This window comes from Dipodomys spectabilis, unplaced genomic scaffold (genome assembly GCF_019054845.1).
Source record: "Dipodomys spectabilis isolate Male_0828 unplaced genomic scaffold, ASM1905484v1 ptg000260l, whole genome shotgun sequence".
In the NCBI taxonomy this organism is placed as follows: domain Eukaryota; kingdom Metazoa; phylum Chordata; class Mammalia; order Rodentia; family Heteromyidae; genus Dipodomys; species Dipodomys spectabilis.
The window spans coordinates 1,896,780-1,918,413 of NW_024870937.1; the positions used below are offsets into that span (position 1 = coordinate 1,896,780).

Sequence of the window (21,634 nt, forward strand, 5' to 3'; positions counted from 1 at the left end):
CATTCCATCTAAACTTAACTATCCCAACGGTGGGAGACTCATTTCTTCATAATATACTCCCTTCCATTTTCATTTTGCCACTTATTTGTCTAAATATAGGCTAATTCTTTTTTTTTTGGGGGGGGGGTCCGGTCATGGGGCCTGGGCTCTGGACCTGGGCGCTGTCCCTCAGCTCTTCAGCTCAAGGCTAGCGCTCTACCACTTGAGCCACAACACCACTTCCGGCTTTTTTCTTTTTGCTTATGTGGTGCTGAGGAATCGAACCCAGGGCCTCATGCATGCAAGGCAAGTGCTCTACCACTGAGCCACCTTCCCAGCCCCGGCCAATTCTTTCCCTAACCTTTTTGAGCAGTTCAATCTGTCCCAACTAAGAAAGAAAATGGAGGTGTATCTGCTCCAATATTTCAATTAAGCCCCTGGCTTAATCATCAGTCAACTCCTCAGAATCTTCCCTATCTTCTTGATATAAAATAGGCCCTCAATCCCCCCTTCATATGTGTGTATTATATAATATATAATATAATATATATACATATATAGCTTTCATTGCAGCAGTGACATTTTATACTTATATAGAGAGACAGGGTTAAAATAGTGCATGACCAGCCTGGTGTAGATACCAGAAGAATTTCAGCCCTAGAAATCACTAACTTATTGGTTTAGTGGCTAATTGTACACTGGTAGCTCACGTCTGTAATTCTACAAACTCACGAGGCTGAGATCGGAGAATCATGACTTGAAGCCAGCCTGGGTAGGAAAGTCCATGAGACTCTTAACCTTCAATTAACTACCAAAAAACTGGAAGTAGAGCTGTGGCTCAAGTAGTAGTGCACTAGCCTTTAGCAGAAAAGCTCAGGGACAGTGCTCAGGTCTTGAGTTCAAGACCCAGGCAAGCATCGCATGCATGAGTGTGTGCATGCGCACACATGCACATACAACACTCAAGCGGTAGGAACTGTGTGTACAGCTTCTGTCATCAGTACTTACACATACAAGTTGGATGAAAAAATAACTGAATGGGTAGATGAGGATAATAAAGTGGGCCCTCCAGGTTTCTTCTAAGAGTCAAATGAGTTGGCTTCAGTGAAAATCTGCATCATTATTGAGCACATCTAGTGGCTACTCTTGAAAGAGTCTTTCTGAGGTTGTCTATCAGGGGCCAAAGATTTCTTGCTCTTTTATCCAGTATAGTCTCCTCCTTCCAGACACACAGCAATCCAGAAAAGTGGACCAAATGCAAATGATGGCCCTGGAACCCACAATCAGGTACACTGGGGATAACTTTCCCTTCAGCTCTGTGGCTCAGTTGTGTTAACTCATGAAAGCTGTAGTTACTGGATGCTAGGTTGAGACTTGGGGAAACATGCAGAGAGGAAAAGAAGATGCCACTAGCTGGTGTTTTATAAAATCCTAAAGCTCATCTCCTATCAAAATAACCAATAAGTATCTTTCCATCTCCTTCTTCCTATTCAGTTTAATAAATTTCTGTGTGTGTGTGTGTGTATAAGAGAGAGAGAAGGAGAGAGACAGAAACATACAGACAGACACACACACACACACTCACACACACACACACACACACACACACACACACACACACACAGTGTCCTGGGGTTTGAACTCACGGCCTGAGTACTCAGGCCTCACCACTTCAGCCACAGCTTCACTTCCAGCTTTTTGGGTAGTTAATTGAAGATAAGACTTTCCTGCCAAGGTTGGCTTTGAACCCTTATCCTCAGATCTCAGCCTCCTGAATAGTTAGGATTATAGGTGTGAGCCACCAGCACCTGGCAGTTCAATAATTTTCTGTTTATTTTCTCCATATTAACAGATAATAACAACAACAAAAACCTAAATTACTCAATGGTTAATACAAGGAAACTTGAGGTCAAGTTTGGTTGATTCTTTAACTGGTCCTTTCAAAACCCCTCTGAGGCAAACTACTTTTATTGAGGAAACTCAGGCTACAAAATTCCATCAACTTGAGTAAAGTTATGTAACAGAAACTGGTTACTGTTGGAGTTGAGACTTGAGCTCTTATAAATGTAAATCAGTCTGCCACTGCATTTGGGGGAAGAGTAGAGTGTGTCCCTGGGAAGAACAATGACAAAACACACAGGCAGAGGGATGAGAACTAGCAGGGTGCTCTTCAGGGACCCGAATTCACTGAAAACTCATAATGGTGGCCATTGGTGAGTCATTCAAAAGGTCACCTTCCAAAATAACAATTATTTTCTAGAAGAAAAGTTCTGACCTATAAGTTATTTCTGCACACACAAAAAAAACATTCATTTAAATTGTGTGGGATCTCCTTTCTAAAAAGAATTGATAAAACCAGACTCTGGTGGCACACACTTGTAACCTATAATCAAACTAGATCTGAGGATCATGGTTTGAAGCTAGCCTGGAAAAAAAGTTTGTGAGACTCTTATCTCCAGTTAATTAGCAAAAAGCTGTAAGTGGAGCTGTGGCTCAAGTGGTAGAGTGCCAGCTTTGAGGGAAAAAGCCAAGCAAGATCACAAGATCCTGAGTTCAAGTCTTAGTACCAGTATATACACAAAGAAAGAATTATTATTAATGACATTAATAATTATGTGAGATCATCATTGAAGATAGTGTTTTTGTATAGCTTAAATATTCATTTGAATAAGATAAATACATGGTCTCAAAAGCTGTAGATTTTATGACTGTAGGTTTACTTTACAAACCTTTATAAACTCTTTACATGTGGGATATTTATGTCTGGTTGTAGAGCTTCAAGAAAGACTTTTCACTTCAAGATTGTGATAGAATTCAACAGTTGTTGAAGATTTACTTTCATAATTCATATGAGCTAAACCTCAGGTGCTGATTCTTTGGTCAAGAATTAAACAATAACCCTAAATAAGCTTGTATTATCCATATGGAGAAAGAAAATTCATTCCCAGATGTAGTTTCTATGAATTTCTTGGGAAAAGGAGTGATAACTTTACAGAGAACCTCTGGAGACTGATTATCACTTGCCTATTCTCTTAGGATGATCATTGTATCCTTGTTAAAATACTCCTCCTGCCCCCAGGAATGACTAGTGCTAGAAGCAAATTTCAACTGAGTAGATTTTCCTAAACTTAAAAAAATAGCCTTCCTAAAGCTCCTCTTTCAGTAGGGAGAAATGAACTCCAATAGATAAGAAAGGAGATTTGGTTCTCTACAAATGAAACACATTCTAAGAAGGTTCATGGTTTCCTGCAAAGCATGCTTGGTATGATGGAAGTCTTAGTGGGGTGGTGGTTGGAAGACAGTTTTGATTTGGTGTACAGGTGTGTCTTTGGGAGGAGGAAAGTGTGTAATTGCTACAATTTGGGTTGGGGTGGCATCCTCCAAAGATCCATGTGTTCTAGGCTTGGTGCCCAGCTTGTGCTATTAGAAGGTGGTAGAACCTTAGTAGGTAGAGTCTAACAGAAGGTCTTTTTTTAGGTCATGGTGTGTGTTCTCAGGACATTGTGTCTCTTTCTCACTTTCCAGCTATGAGGTGAGTGGTTTTGCTACATCACACAATTCTGTGATGGTGATGGTTTTGCTTTACCAAATGCCAGGGCCAATCAATCATGAACTGAAACTTCTGCAACCACAAGCCAAAGTAAACTTTTCTATTCACTTAGCTGTTTGTTTTGAAGTGCTGGGGACTGATCATAGGACCTAGAGTATGCTAGGCAAGTACTGTTGTATTTGGTTATATCCTAGCCCCAAACCTTTTCTCTTTATAAGTTTATCATCTTAGGCATTTGTTATAGTGACAGAAAGCTGACTAACACAGTAATGAGTAGAAAGCTGGGTAAACAGGGGCTGGACCAAAAGTGCCAAGTTTTCAGTTGTATTACAGATTGGCTCACTGTAGTATATAGTTCAGTATTCCCCCTCTCCTCTCCACCCTCCCTCCCTTCCCTTTTCCTTTAGGAGTGTGCGGTATAAATGCCATATTGGTGAATAGGTTGGAAGAAAATATTTTGTACATCCTAATATGTCCCGGAAAGTTTGTGTGTGTATGAGTTAATCAGTGAATCTGGGACACAATCATCTGTTTTTACAAAGCCTTTCTATATGGCTACACTTTTATCCAACCTTTGTCAAAATTGGGCAGAGTTTTAACCTCTGAGAGTCTCTAGCTCTTGGAGATTTGTCAAGGTCACTATCACAGAGAGGTCAGGAGGAGAAGGAGAGCAGAGCAGAATCTTGACCCTTTATTCTCAACAACACAGCACTACAGTTTACACAGTAATTGGCCAACCCCATCAGCCTTCCAGAATCTGCTGTCCAGGCGGACCAGATTCAGAAAACAAGTGTCCCAGGCCTTAATCCATTGCTCAAATGTGAGAAGGTTTTGGTTCCCTTACAACCAGCAGAAGAAGCTGAGAGATGAAGCATTGCCTAGTTCTTGGGAAAGTCAGTGGCCACACAAGGCCCAGGTTGACCTTTTAAGTTTTCCACTGAAAGTTTCCCCTTAGTTTTCCCCAGACAGTGTCTTCCTAGACAGTTGGTTGCCTGCCTCCTGCGGTTGTCTCCATGCTCAGCATTGGCAAGGTGGGGGGGAAGGGTCAAATTCTTGTGAGGCAGACATTGAAGTAGTTTACATTCTTCTGTGTGACAAAGTTATTTTAGAAACAGCCACAGGGTGCCATGACAGAATGTAGTTAGGTGTATCCAATACCAAATTCTTCAGATAGACAAACGAGTGGACAGTATCCTACAGGAAGATAAGTATGTGAAGGGGCACAGAGGTTCAGAAGACATGTATGTTTAGAGGACAAGAAGGAGTCAAAGCTGGGCACTGGTGACTCCTGCTTGTAATCTTAGCTACTCAGGAAGCTGACATCTGAGGATCCAGGTTCAGAGCAAACCTGGGCAGGAAAGTCAATTAAGACTCTTACTTCCAATTAATTACCAAAAAGCTGGAATAGAGCTGTGGCTCAAGTGATAGAGCACCAGCCTGGAGTAAAAAAGCGAAGGGACAGTGCTTAGGCTCTGAGTTGAAGGGCCAGGACCAGCACAAAATTAAAACCAAAACCATAAACAAACAACAACAACAACAACAAAAAATGGAGTCAGCATGATGAGAACTTAAAGAGAGGAAGAGGATGAAAGGGGGATCCATGGGGAGCCAGACTTGCAGGCCTTGGAGAATCCCACTTGTTTGAAGGCCTCTGAGGAGCACAGGCAAGGAGTAATTGAAAGCTTGAGACTATGTTCAGGCCTGGGAGATCAGTTTTTTGGTGTGTGTGTGTGTGTGTGTGTGTGCGTGTTCATGCTGGTCCTGGGACTTGAATTTAGGGATTATGCACTGTCTTTGAGCTCTTTTGCTCTTTTGCACTTTACCACGTGAGCTATAGTTCCACTTTCAGTTTCTTGGTGGTGAACCAATTTTTGGTGGTTAAGTATGACACTTTCTTGCCCTGGCTGGCTTTGAACTGTGATCTTCAGATCCCAGATCCTCAGATTTCAGCCTACTGACTAGCTAGGATTACAAGTGTGAGCCACTGGCATCTGGAAAAGGAGACCAGATTTTTAGCTCCCTGAACAATTTACCTGGCACCTCCTTGGAAAGTTCTAGAAGGGATGTGCAGAAAGAGTCAAGGGGTCCCCTAGAACAAGAAGGACTTGCCCTGTGGCAGTCTACAGGCCAACTGCTCCAAAATTACTCTCCCCTTCTTCCTTGATAGTAGAGACCTGAGTTTTATTGAGCACTTGTTACCTGAAATTAAGAACCCTTTGTCCACTGTCCTGTCTAGCTGGATAGGAATGTATGATGGGATTTTACAAAGCAGTAGAACTGATGAGGTCACAGGCCTTCTGGGAAGGCTGGTGGAAAGGACCTCCATCAACTGTAAGTCCTACTTCCCTATTTGGTTTTTGTTTTCTCTTCTTCAGTCAACCAGCAACTCAAAGATATGCAGAACTATGAGGAGGTGTTGAAAATATGAACCAGCAACTCAAAGATATGCAGAACCATGAGGAGGTGTTGAAAATATGTTAGGACACTGGATTCCGTGTGTGTGTGTGTGTGTGTGTGTGTGTGTGTGTGTCTGTGTGTGTCTGTGTCTGTGTGTACATGCGCACGTGTGCATGCTGGCACTGGGGCTTGAACTCAGTGCCTCCCATGCTCACTTAGCTTTTTTGTTCAAGGCTAATACTCTACCACTTGACCTCTACCACTAGCTTTTTGCTGGTTGATTTGAGAGAAAAATCTCCTGGAGTGGGCGTTGGTGGCTCACATTACTCAGGAGGCTGAGATCTGAAGATCACAAGTTCATGTGAATTTTATCTCCAATCACCCACCAAAAGGCTAGAAGCAGAGCTGTGGCTCAAGTGTCTAAGTAGAGCACTAGCCTTTAGCAAAAAAGCTCAGGGAAAAGCACTCAGGGCCTTAGTTCAAGCCCCACGATTGACCCCCCCCCCAAAAAAAAAAAGAATCTCATAGACTTTCCTACCCAAGCTGGCTTTGAACTGAGATCCTCAGAGCTACCGCTTCCATCCATCATTGGATCCTTTATGAAAATCCTCTAGCACAGATTTATATTCCCCTGCATTTCCTTTCACATGAAGGAGTATCAAGAGTGTGCTGGTATTTGGAGCTTATTGGTTTTATGTAGCTGATCCTAAACTTTGCAAATTAAATCCTTTCATTTGGGGGTAGGATTAAGAATTTGAGACCAGGGAAGCAAAGGGCCTGGATAAAGATCACTCCTGAGGTTTACAGGAACTGTGTTTCTCCCAGCAAAGTGTCTCATGGCTTTTGATCATCTGATTCCACAAATATTTCCTGACACTGTATGCAGGATCATGTGGAGAGAAGTACACAGCTGAGCTCTAAAGCTCAGCTTCTTTGACACCAGTACTAGGGGTGCCACTACTAACTGGGGTAACACAGGAAGCCTCTGAGCCTCCCTCTGCCTTGGGCCCTTCATCAATATGATGGACATAAAGCAAGGAGCTACTGCTCAGTGTTCTCATGAGACCACACAAGTTATAGGCAGGAGAGTTGCCATGAGAACAGGCAGGTTCACGGCTCAGGTTGTCACCACCCATGTAATTATGAGCAAGTTTTATTTGTATGTTTATTCATTCATTTCTTTACTGTCCAAACTCTGCCTGAACTCAGTGCATGGGCACTGTCCTTTAGATTCTTTACTCAAAACCAGCACTTGACCATTTGAACTGCAGCTTTACTTCTGGCTTTTTGTTGGCTCATTGGAAATAAGAGTCATACTTGTTTGTCTACCGAGCTGGCTTCCAGCCTTGATCCTCGGATCTCAGCCTCCTGAGTCGTAAGGATTATAGATGTGAACCAGTGGGCACCTGGCGTGAGCAAGTTCTTTAGGCTCGAAGCCTCTATTTACTCCAAAGTGGAATGAAGGTGGTATCTGTATTTTCAATGTCATATTGAGGTAGAAGAGCCATGAATGGAGCCTGGTGCACAGCAGGTACAAGCAAGGTCTCACTATCACTGTGCTGTGTGCTGAGAAGAAAGCTACAGAGGTGCGTGCAGAGAGGGCCCTGGGAGGACAGTGAGACAAGTGGGACTGACCTGACCAAGCACAAGTACCTATTTCCACACATACGGGTTTGTCTCCTCAGCACCCTGGGAGAAGATGCCATCATTTCTCAGTGAGGAAACTGGACCTCTGAAAGGTTAAGGGATATTCTCAGTGTCTCCTCCTGGGGAGGGTCCCACGGGGAGGCCTGCTATCCAGGTATGGCCCCTCAGAGGCCCCATGACACCTATGTCCTGCAGCAGCTTCATATGCTGCCTTCACCCTGTATCAGTGCAAGGAGAAAAGGGCACAGCTGCACTCCCAGCCCCCCCCCCCCCACCCCCCCCATGTATCCTGTACTTGTCAGTGCTTGGGTTCCTGAACACACCCGTCCCTGTTAGCCTTTCATTTGGTGGCCCCATGGCAGGTCACTGAGGAGGCTAAGTAGGCTAAGTAGATATAATTTACTTTTCTATTGGTTTCTAATAATGACTTCTTTTTTTGCTTCTCTCTTTTCCTTCTCCTCCTTTCTCCTTTTTTTCACTTTCTTTCCTTTCCCTCCCCCTTTCCTTTCCCTCTCTTTCCTTCCTTCCTTCCTTTCTCTCTTTCTCTTTCTTTCTTTCCTTCCTTCCTTCCTTCCTTCCTTCCTTCCTCCTTCCTTCCTTCCTTCCTTCCTTTCTTTCTTTCTCTTTCTTTCTTTCTTTCTTTCTTTCTTCTTTCTTTCTTTCTTTCTTCTTTCTTTCTTTCTTTCTTTCTTTCTTTCTTTCTTCTTCCTTGCTTCCTCTCCTTGCTTTCTCTTGTTCTTTCTCTCCTTCCTTTCTTGCGTGCTTCCTCTCTCCTTTCCTCCTTCCCTCTCTCCTTCCCTCCCCCTTCCCTCCATCCCTTCTCCCCCCCCCCCCTCTTTCTCTCTCTACTCTGCTGTGATGTGGGGATAGAATCTAAGGAAGGTGAGTTTTATGCTGAGCCACAAAGAACATGGCATAATAACTGTGAAAGCATGCCATAATGAAAAGCAGGCTGGCTTAGGGGAGCAGGCCTGACTGCACACATTCACATCCCAGACAAGGGCCACTAAGTCCTCTCCTGGAACATGGCAGCAGGGCAGAGTGTGGGCTCATTGGGCTCCTCTGACATGCTCAATTCAGTTCTAGTTCTAGAAGGAACTTGGGATTATTTAGTGAATTTGGTAACAGGAGCAGACCAGCAGAAAAAATACTCAACATCCTAGGCAGAGAATGCTCTGGTGGGAACAGGAGCTCCTCAGACAGCCTTCTGAGCTGAAGTGAAAGAGTAATTTTTTTTTGCTTTGCTTTGCTTTGCTTTGCCTTCCCTTCCCTTCCCTTCCCTTCCCTTCCCTTCCCGTCTCCTTCCTTCCTTCCTTCCTTCCATTTTTCATTGTTTTCTTTTTCTTTTTTTGTTGGTTGTGGCGCTTGAACCTGTCTGGGCACTGTCCCTGAGCTCTTCAGCTCAAGGCGAGTGCTCTACCACTTGAGCTACAGCGCCACTTCCAGTTTTCTGGTGGTTTATTGGAGATAGGAGTCTCACGGTCTCTCCTGCCCGGGCTGGCTTTGAACCGCGATCCTCAGATCTCAGCCTCCTGAGTAGCTAGGATTACAGGTGTGAGCCACCAGTGCCCGGCTTCTCCTTCTTTCTTAAAAAACAAACAAAACCTTTTTGAGGCCCTGATTTATATCTTTCTGGAATGATGCAACTGGTCAGACTACATCTAATGCATCTTCACAGTTCACTGTTTATATCAGACCAACAGAGCTTAAGTAAAACAAGGAAAATAAGATATGCCTACCAGATAACAAAGCAAGAGCCCTGTGTCTGAACCCTGACTCAGTTTTCCATCTCCTAAATCAAAGAGATTTCTACAAACGCAGCCTGAATCAGGTGCTCTGAATGAATGTTGGCACCAACTAGACAGTGGCAACAGTCTTCTGGAGTTGACACCTACTCTGCCTAACTAAACCAAAACAAGTCTAAGCTGCAAAAACCCTTGAAAAAACAAGGTGTGCTCCAACAGGACCAAGTTGGAGATACTTTGGGACTAAACACCTATAGTAGCAGAAGTCATATCTATAGACTGGGGACCACCACCAGAATGATTTAAAAGGACTAGAGGGCCACCACAGAAAGTGGTGTGTATCACTCACCAGCCAGAGACAGGAAGATCACCACTGACGCAGAGAGCTGCCAAGGCATGACGGGCACTTTGGGGAGACCTTCTGCACTAATGGGGACTCCACTGATCTGTGCTTGGCTGGTCACAGCTGGGATTTCCAAACTGCTCACTTGGAGTTAATTCCAGGGCAGGTCCCCAGAACACCAGGGACGACTCAGCTCCCGGCTTCTGATCTGCTTGTGGCTGAGAAAAACTGAAGTTACTTAAGATTATGACAAGTGGTCGAAAGGCCCGCCCCGGTGGAGTGCTGGGTTTGCAGGAAGAAAACCACAAGTAGCTCTTTGTACCTCTGCCTGTCCTGTTCCCGAGGGGCGGGGATCTGCATGGGGACCAGCCAAGGCAAAGTACTTCTCCACAAGAAATGGAGAGTCTCTGACAGTACTTCCTCTCCTAAGCTAGCTCCCCCTCATTCTCACAGAGTGGGCACATGTTTGTAAACCCAGAGACCCTTATCAACTGAGAGAAAAGTCCCTTAGAAGGTTGAGCAGGAGTCTTAACATATAACAGTTGGAGTCTAGTGCTGGTGGTTGATGCCTATAATCTTGGTGATCAAGGTTCAAAGCTAGACCCGGGTAGGAAAGTTTGTGAAACTCTTACCTCCAGTTACCCACCAAAAAGCCAGAAGTGTATTTTTGAACTCTTTTCTTATTGTCTGTCATGGGGCTTGAACTCTAGGCAGACCTGGGTACTGTCCTTGAGCTCTTCAGCTCAAGGCTAGCACTCTACCAGTTGAGCCACAGCACCACTTCTGGTTTTCTGGTGGTTAATTGGAGATAAGAATCTCATGGACTTTCCTGACTTGGCCAGCTTTGAACCGTGATCCTCAGATCTCAGCCTCCTGAGTAGCTAGGATTACAGGCATGAACCACTGGTGTCGAGCTTGAGCCACTTTTTGAACTGTAGTTCAATGGTAAAGTGCCAGCCTTGAGCAAAAAAAAAAAAAAAAGAAGCTAAGGGATAGCTCCCAGGCCCTGAGTTCAAACCCTAGGAGCAGCACAAAAACAATAAAACAGCAACTGGAGTCTAAAAAAGCCCCACAGAAAAGTTCTGCCTCAACCCAGGAGTGTTCTGGACGTTGTATATGAAAATAGGTGTCAGTCTGATGTTCCCAAGGGCTAGGTGGGAGGTTCTTAGGGGAGATGGCTCATCCATTGATGGGACAGTAGTTACTGAAGAAGATCTAGACCCATCTCCTGAGCAAGTGTTTGATTTAAACTAGAGGTGAATTTTCACAGCTTCTGCCTTTGACTAACAGAGAAATGTCACAGTTGGGTAGTTCAGAAGCAGACAGGCTGTGGAACTTCCACACAACCCATAGCCAGCAGAGCAGTTGCTGGGTTCTGGAGACCTATGGAAGCATATTTCAAGTTCTGAAAACTGTCCTGTTGTTATAAGAGACTCATACAAATTTTAGCTGCTTTGTGTCATGAGCTGGGGTCAAAGACCAGATGATAGAACAAAAAGTTCTCTTCATACCCTGTCTGCAAGGGTTTGAGGAGCTCTACCTCAGAAACTAGAGGAGAAAGCAAGTATGTATTTCTTATTATGACAATCTTAGAGTAGTTTATTATTTTAAAGAAGATTTTTTCGCATTCAATTTGCTGAATTTATTCACATAAAGCTTTTTACCATATTGCCTTATAAGTCTTGCATTAGTGATGCCATTGCTTTTATCATTAGTAATAATTTGTCATTTTTTGTGTGAGTGTGTATGCTAGTCCTGGTGCTTGAACTCAGGGTCTAGCTATTTTCCCTGACCTTTTTTTCAAGGCTAGTGCTCTACCATGTGAGCTACAGGTCTACTTCCAGCTTTATTTGGTGATTAATGAGAGATAACTCCCATGGATTTTCCTGCCTGGGCTGGCTTTGAACTGAGATTATCAGATTTCAGCCTCCTGAGTAGCTAGGATTATAGATGTGTTCTACTGGTGTTGGTTAACTTGTCTTTATTTCTCTTTCCCTGATCATTCTGGCTTGATGTTTATCCATTTTATTCATGTTCTCAAAGAATAAAAATTTGGCTTCATTGAGTTTCTTCATTGTCCTGTTTTCTGTTTCATTGATTGCCATTTCTTTTTTTTAATCTTTTTTTTAAATTAAATAAGATTTTTATTGTGAAAATGCTGTACAGAGGAGGGGTTACAGTCACATGAGCGAGGTAACGAGTGCATTTCTTATCAAGCATTGTTGCCTCCTTCTTTGTTTTCCCCTACCAGCCCTTCCTTCCCATCTCCACAAGTACATCCCTCCCCCCCCCCCCCCCGCCTAAATTGTAAAGTTTGTTTTTTGACATAGCATCTTGTATATCTCATTGTGGCAATGGGTCAAACTGTATCCCTGTTTGAACAATTTGTTTTTCCCCTTCACATCTCCAAATTATACTAACATCAAACACAGTGAAAACAGGAGGTATACCATGGGGAGAAGACATACAAAGCAACAAAAAAAGCATGTGGTACCTTATAAATATGTCAGAAACAATAGTGAGAAAGAAAAAACCACTTGGGTCCTTATCTTGGGATTCATTTCGCTTAACATCGTCTTATCTGACCTTTTCTGCTTGTCTAAGACATATACTAGTTATTGCAAATAAAGGAAACCATGGGACCTATGTTTCTTTGGGCCTGGCTTACTTCATTTAATATAATTTTTTCCAAGTCTTTCCATTTCCTAACAAATGGGGCAATGTTATTCTTTCTGATGAAGGCATAGAATTCCATTGTGTATATATACCATATTTTCTTGATCCATTCATCTACTAAGGGGCATCTGGGTTGGTTCCATATCTTAGCTATGGTAAATAATGCTGCAATAAACATGGTTGTGCTGGTAGCTTTAGTATGGTCTTGTTTGTGATCATTCAGGTAAATGCCCCAAAGTGAGATGGCTGGGTCATAGGGGAACTCTACGTGGAGTCTTTTGAGGAACCTCCATACTACTTTCCAAAGTGGTTGAACAAGTTTACATTCCCACCAACAATGTAGTAAGATTCCCTTCTGGCCACATTTCCTCCAGATGTTATTAGAGTTCTTAATTATAGCCATTCTAACTAGGGTGAGGTGGTATCTCAATGCTGTTTTGATTTGCATTAATTTTATGGCTAGAGAGGTTGAGCATTTCTTCATGTGTCTATTGGCCATTCTTATTTCCTCTTCAGAGAAGTTTCCCTTTAAGTCTTTAGCCCATTTATTTATTGGGCAGTTGTTTCTTTGAGGCTTTGTTGTTGGGGAATTTAATTTTTTGAGTTCCAGGTGTATTTTAGATATGAGACCCTTGTCTGTAGTATGGCTAGTGAAGCCCAATCCATAGGCTTTCTATTGATCTTGCTAGCTATGTCCTTTGCCATGCAGAAGCTCTGCAACTTCATGCAATCCCATTTGTCCAATCTTTCTTTGATTTGTTGTGTTTCTGGGCTCTATTAAGAAAAATTTTGGCCTGTGCCAAGGAGACCTAGGGTTTCTCCTATTCTGTCCTGTAATGTTTTCAGGGTGTCTGCTTTGACTCGAGGTCTTTGATCCATTTGGAGTTGATTCTGATGTAGGGTGATATATAAGGATTTAGCTTTAGTTTTCTACAAGTGATTAACCAATTTTTCCAGCACCATTTACTGAAGAGGCTGTCTTTCTTCCATTCTATTTTTTTTTAGCTCCGTTATCGAAGATTAGTTGGCTATAGGTCTGTGGGTTCATTTCTGGGTTTTCAATTCTATTCCATTGGTCCTGAGGTCTCTTCTTGTGCCAGTACCAAGCTGTATTTGCTATTCCGGGTCTTTTATTGTTCCATATCAATTTTTTGATTGCCTCTTCTATTTCCTTGAAGAATGAGATTGGAATACTGATAGATATCGCATTGAATTTGTAGATAGCCTTGAGAAGCATTGCCATTTTCACAATGTTGATCCTTCCAATCCAGGAGCATGGGAGGTTTTCCACTTTCTAAGCTCTGTTTTGATTTCCTTTTTCAGGTTTTTAAAGTTTTCATCATAGAGGTCCTTCACTTCTTTTATTGAGTTAATTCGTATGTATTTCATTTTTTGTGGGGCTATTATGAATGGAGTTGCTTTCCTGATTTCAGCTGCCCTCTTCGCATTTTTGGCATACAGAAAAGCCATGGATTTTTGAGGGTTAATTTTATACCCTGCTACTTTGTCAAAGTTTTGAATGAGTTGGAGAAATTTGGGAGTGAAGTCCGTGGGATTCTTTTTTTTTTTTTTTTTTTTTTTATTGTAAAGCTACTATACAGAGGGTCACAGTTACATGAGTGAGGTTATGAGTACACTTCCTCTTGAACATTGTTACCCCCTCCATTGTTTTCCCCCTACCATCCCCTCCCTCCCTCCCTTCCCCGAGGTTCTTTTTTTTTTTTTTTTTTGATTGTGATTAAATGATTACATAATTTCAAAGTCACAAGTTCATTCTAACTTCCCTGGAGCAAATTGTCTACCACAGTCTGTAATATATAACAGTGTTCACATGTTATATACCATATTTGTGATCAGCAGCATGAGGATATTTAGTAGTGGTTCAACCAGATGAGCGGGAGTTCTTTGTTTCTTAAGTCCTGTTAGTTTTGTCGTATCACTAACCTTTTGGATTTAGCATCCACTTATGAGGGAGACCATGTACCGTTTGTCTCTTCGTTCTTGGCTTACCTCGCTCAACATGATTCCTTCTAGCTCCATCCATTTCCCTGCAAATGCCATTATTTTGTCATTTCTAATGGCTGCATAATATTCCATTGTGTATAGATACCACAATTTTTGGATCCATTCATCTGTGGTGGGGCACCTAGGTTGTTTCCATATCCTAGCTATTGCGAACAGTGCTGCAATAAACATGGAGGTGCACGTGTCCTTGTATATTGGTTCCTGTTGTTCAGGGTAGATGCCTAGAAGTGGTATGACTGGGTCGTAAGGGAGGTCAATCTTTAGCTTTCTAAGGACCCTCCAGACTGCTTTCCAAAGTGGTTGTATAAGTGTACATTCCCACCAGCAGTGTAATAGGGTTCCTCTTTCTCCACATCCCCTCCAGCATTTGTCGTTGGCTGATTTGTGGATGTGGGACATTCTGACTGGGGTAAGGTGGTATCTCAGGGTTGTCTTTATTTGCATTTCCTTCACCACCAGGGATGATGAACATTTCCTCATGTGTTTCTTTGCCATTTTTATTTCTTCATTTGAGAAGTCCCTCTTTAGTTCCCTTGCCCATTTAGTAATTGGTTTGTTAGGTTTGGGAGGGATTAGTTTCTTGAGTTCCCTGTATATACAGGATGTTAACCCCTTGTCTGATATATTGCTGGTAAATATTTTTTCCCAATTAGTTGGTTGTCTTTCTAGCTTAGTTGCGATAGATTTAGCTGTGCAGAAGCTTTTTATTTTAAGGTAGTCCCATTTGTCGAGTCTCTCTCCAACTTGTTGTGACCCTGGGACTCTGTTCAGGAAGTTCCTTCCTGTGCCTATTAGTTCAAGTGTCTCTCCTACTCCGTCCTGCAGTAGTTTCAGAGATTCAGGTTTAATGTTAAGGTCTTTAATCCATTTTGAGTTGATGTTGGTGCATGGTGATAGGCTGGGGTCCACTTTTAGTTTTCTGCATGTGGCTGCCCAGTTTTCCCAGCACCAGCGGTTGAAGAGGCTGTGTTTCTTCCATTGTATGTCTTTGGCTCCTTTGTCGAATATCAGCTGGCTGTAGGCCTGTGGATTTATATCTGGATCTTCTATTCTGTTCCATTGGTCTTCGGGTCTGTTTTTGTGCCAGTACCATGCTGTCTTTGTGATTATAGCTCTGTAGTAGAGTTTGAAGTTCGGCATGGATAGCCCTCCCATATTGTCTTTATCCCCTAGAATTGTTTTGGCTATTCTAGGTCTTTTGTTGTTCCATATAAATTTTTGGACTGTTTTCTGTATTTCAGTGATGTACGTCATTGGGATTTTAATAGGAATTGCATTGAATTTGTATATTAATTTTGGAAGTATCACCATCTTTACTATATTAAGTCGGCCTATCCAGGAGCATGGGAGGTCTTTCCATTTCCTAGTGTCTTCTGCAATTTCTTTCTTTAACTTTTTATAGTTCTCATTAAATAGTTCTTTTACATCTTTGGTTAGGTTAATTCCTAAATATTTTATTTTTTGGGAGGTTATTGTGAATGGGGTTGCTCCCTTTATTTCCCTCTCTTCCTGTGCGTTATCAGTGTATAGGAAGGCAACTGATTTTTGTGGGTTTATTTTGTATCCTGCTATTTTGCCGAAGTGACTTATGATTTCTAAAAGTTTGGGGATGGAGTTTTTGGGATCGTGGAGGTATAGTATCATGTCGTCTGCAAAAAGGGATAGTTTCACTTCTTCTTTCCCTATACGGATCCCTTTAATGTCTTTTTCTTGCCTTATTGCCCTGGCTAAGGGTTCTAGGACTATGTTGAAGAGGAGTGGAGACAGTGGACATCCTTGCCTTGTTCCTGTTTTTAGGAGGATTGGTTGTAGCTTTTCCCCATTAAGTATAATATTGGCTATTGGTCTGTCATAAATGGCTTTTATTGTTTTTAGAAATGTTCCTTCTATTCCTATTTTCTCCAGAGCTTTTAGCATGAATGAATGTTGAATTTTATCAAAGGCCTTTTCTGCATCTGTGGCGATAATCATGTGATTCTTGACCTTGGCTCTGTTGATATGCTGGATTACATTTATTGACTTACGTATGTTAAACCATCCCTGTGTCTCTGGGATGAAGCCTACCTGATCATAGTGTATTATTTTTTTTATGTGTTTCTGGATTCTGTTAGCTAGAATCTTGTTAAGGATCTTTGCATCTGTGTTCATCAAGGAGATTGGCCTGTAATTCTCCTTTTTGGTTGGGTCTTTGCCTGGTTTGGGGATGAGTGTGATATTGGCTTCGTAGAATGAGTTTGGGATAGCTCCCTCCTTCTCTGTTTCTCTGAAGAGCTTGAGGAGTATGGGTATTAGTTCTTCTTTAAAGGTCTTATAGAATTCTGCTGTGAATCCATCTGGTCCTGGGCTTTTTTTTGTTGGAAGACTTTTGATAGCTTCCTGTATCTCATTATAGGATATTGGCTTATTTAATTGGTTAACTTCTTCTTTGCTCAGTTTGGGTAACTTGTATTTCTCTAAAAATGCATCCATTTCCGCCAGATTTTCTTCCTTTAGAGAGTATAGCTTTTGAAAGTAGTCTGTTAGAATTGTTTGGATATCTTGGGTACGTGTTGTGATGTTTCCCGTGGCATCCCTAATCCTATTAATATGGGTTTCCTCTCTTCTTTTTTTAATTAATCTTGCCAACGGGCCATCAATTTTGTTTATTTTTTCAAAGAACCAGCTTTTTGTTTGGTTTATTTTGGTTATGGTTTTCTGATTTTCTAATTGGTTAATCTCTGCTCTCAATTTGGTTATCTGGCTTCGTCTAGTAGCTTTAGGTCCCATTTTTTCTTGTTTTTCTAGCTGTTTTAGTTGCAACATGAGATTATTTACTTGGTCTGTCTCCATTCTCTTGATGTGGGCACTGAGGGCAATAAATTTGCCCCTCAGGACTGCTTTTGCTGTGTCCCACAAGTTTCTTTGTGAGGTGTTTTCATTTTCATTGAGTTCTAGGAAATGCTTTATTTCTTCTCTGATCTCTTCTGTTACCCAGGCCTTGTTAAGGAGTGTGCTGTTCAATTTCCATGTATTAGAGAAATTTCTGCGGTATGCTTTGTTATTGAGAGCTAGCTTGATTCCACTGTGGTCAGATAGGATACAGGGGATTATGTCGATCCCTTTGTATTTGCTTAAGTTCCTTGAATGAACTATGATATGGTCTATTTTGGAGAAAGTTCCATGAGCTGCTGAGAAGAATGTGTACTGTGTTGTTTTAGGGTGAAATACTCGGTAGATGTCAGTTAATTCCGCTTGAAGTATGGCCTCACTTAATTCGGTAGCTTCTTTGCCAATCCTCTGGTTGGTAGACCTGTCCTTTGGTGAGAGTGGCGTGTTAAAGTCTCCTAGTATTATCGTATTGGGATCTATTTTATTCTGTAAGTTTGAGAGCATTTGTTTAACATATCTGGGTGCACCGATATTTGGGGCATATAAGTTGATGATGGTTATATCCTCCTCTTGGATTGTTCCCTTTATTAATATGTAATGTCCGTCCTTGTCTTTCTGTACTGATTTTAATGAAAAGTTTATTTTGTCAGATATCAGGATAGCTACACCTGCTTTCTTATTGGGGGAATTTGATTGGTAGATCCTTTTCCACCCCTTCACTCTGAGTTTGTTTGTATGTTTGGCTGAGAGGTGGGTCTCCTGAAGGCAACAGATGGATGGGTCTTGTTTTCTGATCCAGTCCTCAGTTCGTTTTCTTTTAATTGGCGAATTCAGCCCATTTATATTAAGAGAAAGTATAGAGAGATGCATTGTTGTCCCTGCCATTCCGTTTTCCTAAGTTTTTCTTCTTTCCTTTCCTCCTGCGCTTGCTCAGTTAGACTTTGAGTAATGCCTGTTTGGGGCAGGTCCCAGTTCCTGGTTGCTTTCTTCAGGTTGTGTCCCCCCTCTTAGAATTCTTTGTAATGCTGGCTTAATGTTTATGTATTCATTTAGTTTTTCTTTGCTATTAAAAGTTTTCAGTTCTCCATCGAATGTGAATGCTAGCTTTGCCGGGTATATCAGTCTGGGTTGGCAGTTATTGGCTCTCAGGGCTCGTATGGTGCTTTCCCAGGCTTTTCTTGCATTCATTGTTTGTGTGGAGAGATCTGCAGTGATTCTAATTTTTTTCCCGTTGTAGTATAGCTCCTTCTTCATTTTTGCTGCATGCAGGATTGTTTCCTTATTATTCAGATCCATCATTGTTACTATTATGTGCCTAGAAGTGTTTCTCCTGGGATCTTGCTTGTTGGGTGTTCGATAAGCTTTTGTGATGTAGTTAAGATGGTCGTTTTTGAGGTGGGGAAAATTTTCATTGACTATCTTGTTAAATAGGTGTTGCATTCCCTTGCTCTGGAATTCCTCACCTTCGTCCACTCCGATTATGCGAAGGTTAAATTTTTTAGCATTATCTGCTTGCTCTTGAATTTCCCTTTGGTTTAATTTGAGTGATTTTTCCATATCTGTCACTTTTTGGTCCAGTTGGTGTATTCTGTCTTCTGTATCTGACACTCTACCTTCCATTTCATTCACTCTGTTGACCGTGGCTTCTATTGTGGTTTGCATGATGGAAATGGATCCCTTTATGGATTCAATGTTGGTTCTCAGAGTACTGATCTCACCTCTCAATGAGGTGATATCAGTATGCATTACCTCTAATTTGGCGTTTATCTCACTTCTTACTGAGGTTTGTGCAGCTTCTATTTTTGCATCCAATTTTTGTTTGATATCCTGTATATCTTTTGATAGTTCATCCTTGTGCTCTTTCAATTTCTGATCCATTTCTCGCTTTATTTCTTGAGTCATTGCCTCCAGCAACCCTTGGATGTAGCTTTTGTCTTCCATTCCTGCTTTGCTCCCACTGGGGCTCTCCCCTGCGTGGCTGCTGGCTTTTGAGGTGAGCTTGCTGTCCTGGGTAGTGGTAAACCTTGTGATTTTTCTCTGTGATTTTCGCATGGGGGTTCAGGAGACTGCTCTTCAATCTTGTTTTGGTGTGTCTGTCTTTGCTTGGTTGCTGATTCTCTATTGGTAGAGAGAGTCTGTGTCTGATCTGGATTCTGTTGGGAGCCTATTTCCAGCTGCTATTCACTTAGGATTCTCAGCTCTCTGCTGTAGCAATTCCCGCCTTTGGAAGGGTTGAGCAGCCTAGACTGCTTGTGTTTGCTCCTGCGGGTGCTCTTGGGAAGATCAGATGCTCTGGATGCACTCTCCCAAATACTGGAGTCTGCTATGGGCTCCTGATGTGTTTTTGTTTGTTTTGGGCTGGTTGTGGGCTTGAACTCTAGGTTTGGGTGCTGTCCCTCAGCTCTTCAGCTCAGGGCTGGCACCCTACCATTTGAGCCACAGCCCCACTTCTGACCCTTTTTGCTTTGTTCAGGCGCCGGTCCCCTGGCCTGGTTCCGGCCCCAGCCTGGAGCGCGCTCGTTAGGCCTGTGCTAATGTGTATACCACCTTGGTTATGCAGCCTGGAGGACACAGTTCAAATTTCTTCTACTGTTGGTAGTCTTGACCCAGGGGCACTGTTCCTGGCTTGAGCATTTAAGCTCCCTTCCCGGGGCGCTCTTGCTCTGGCCTGGCCAGCAGAGTGTGCTCCACCGGCTGGTGGGGCTCTCGAACAGTTCCCAGTTTTAGTGGGTCCTGTGGTCCGGGTGTTGGGGTAGGGAGTCTAGGTCAGGGTCTGGGGATTCCCTCCAGCTCTGGTCTCCCTTGATGGATTCCCTGTCCCCTGATGGGTACTCACCCTGTAGGTCGTCAGTTGTTGTTGCAGTCCGTCAGTTGTTGTTGCAGTCCGAGTTCAGTTGGGGTGGTTGCGGGCTGGGTTGGGCGGCCCCCCGCCGGGTCGTTGCGATCGCGACAGGTCCCTTTGTGGCGCTGCTGGTGCCGGGCGGCTTTGGCGGGATGGAGCCTCTCCGCTCCGGTGGAGAGTGATGGGTGGGGTGGGATCCTCCTGGAGACTCCCGGCTGGTAGGTTTCTCTGTTCCTGGCGATCCGCTGTTCTGCAATCCGGTACCTGGTGATCTGCAAGCAGCCCCCTGTGTCTCTGTGGCTCCGGCAGCCCCCGCCGGGCCGGCTGGCCGGCGGCTTGGCGCACTGCCGCGCGGCCAGTAAAGGTTGGGGGAGGGGTCTTCGCTCTTCTCTGTTCTGAAATTCTTCTTTTCCTCTCTTTCTTTTTTTGTTATTTTCCACCTCTGGTTTTTCTCTGAGTGTTCGTCTTTTTGTTGTTGTCGGTCTCTTGGGGAGATTAAAGGTTGGAACTCGAACTCTCTTTTTGGTTGGAGAGAGCTGTGGCGTTTCCCTACTGCCCCGTCGCCATCTTGAGAACTCTCCCCGTGGGATTCTTTAAATACAAGATCGTGTTATCTGCAAAGAGGGAGAGTTTTACTTCATCTTTCCCTATTTGGATCCCCTTTATGTTGCATCTTGTCTTATTGCTGTAGATAGGCATTCTAATACTAAATTGAAAAGAAGTGGAGAGAGTGCACATCCTTGTCTCATTCCTGAGTTTAGAGGAAATGGCTTTAGTTTTTCACCACTAAGTATAATGCTGGCTGTAGGTTTGTCATATATAGCCTTTATTGTATTGAGGAATGTTCCATGGATTTCTAATTTTTCCAGAGCCTTCATCTTGGATCTTGTCAAATGCTTTTTCTGCATCTATCAAGATAACCATGTAGTTGTTATCCTTGCTCTTGTTGATGTGATGAATTATATTAATCCATTTAATTGATTTGTGTATATTGAATCAGCTTTGCATCCCTGAAATGAATCCTGTTTGATCGTGGTGTATGCTTTTTTAGATGAAATATTGAAGTCTATTGGCCAAAATTTTGTTGAGAAGTTTTGTATCGATGTTCATCAAAGAAATGGGTCTATAGTTCTGTTTCTTTGATGAGTCCCTGCCTGGTTTTGGGATGAGGGTTATGATGGCTTCATAGAAAGAGTTCAGTAGTGAACTTTCTCTTTCAATTTCAATGAAGAGTTGAAGGAGTATTGGTGTGAGTTCTGCTTTGAAGTCCTTGTAGAATTCTGCTGTAAATCCATCCAGTCCTGGGTTTTTCTTAAATGGGAGGTCCCTTATTGCTGTTTTATTTCAATGCTTGATATGGGCCTGTTAAGTTGGTTTAACTCATCTTGGTTTAGTTTTGGCATGTCAGTATTTGCTAGGCAATTGTCCATTTCTTCCAGGTTCTCAAGCTTATTAGCATAGAGGTTTGAGAAGTATTTCCTTATAATGTTCTGGATCTTGATTGTTTCTGTGGTGATGTTTCCATTCTCATCTCTGAGTTTGTTTATTTGGGTGTGTTCTCT

The 21,634-nt window shown here is 42.7% G+C and overlaps 1 protein-coding gene across 2 annotated transcripts in view; it reads right to left on the bottom strand.

Moving 5' to 3' along the window:
* Positions 1-9,930, bottom strand: part of Lamp3 (lysosomal associated membrane protein 3) — a 34,895-nt gene extending 24,965 nt beyond the window's left edge. For both annotated transcript variants that reach the window (XM_042699632.1, XM_042699631.1), the window contains exon 1: positions 9,668-9,930. In XM_042699632.1, coding sequence (XP_042555566.1) covers positions 9,668-9,716 — 49 coding nt within the window. In that variant the 5' untranslated portion in view covers positions 9,717-9,930. The remainder of the gene's footprint in view (positions 1-9,667) is intronic.
* Positions 9,931-21,634: the final 11,704 nt, after the last annotated feature.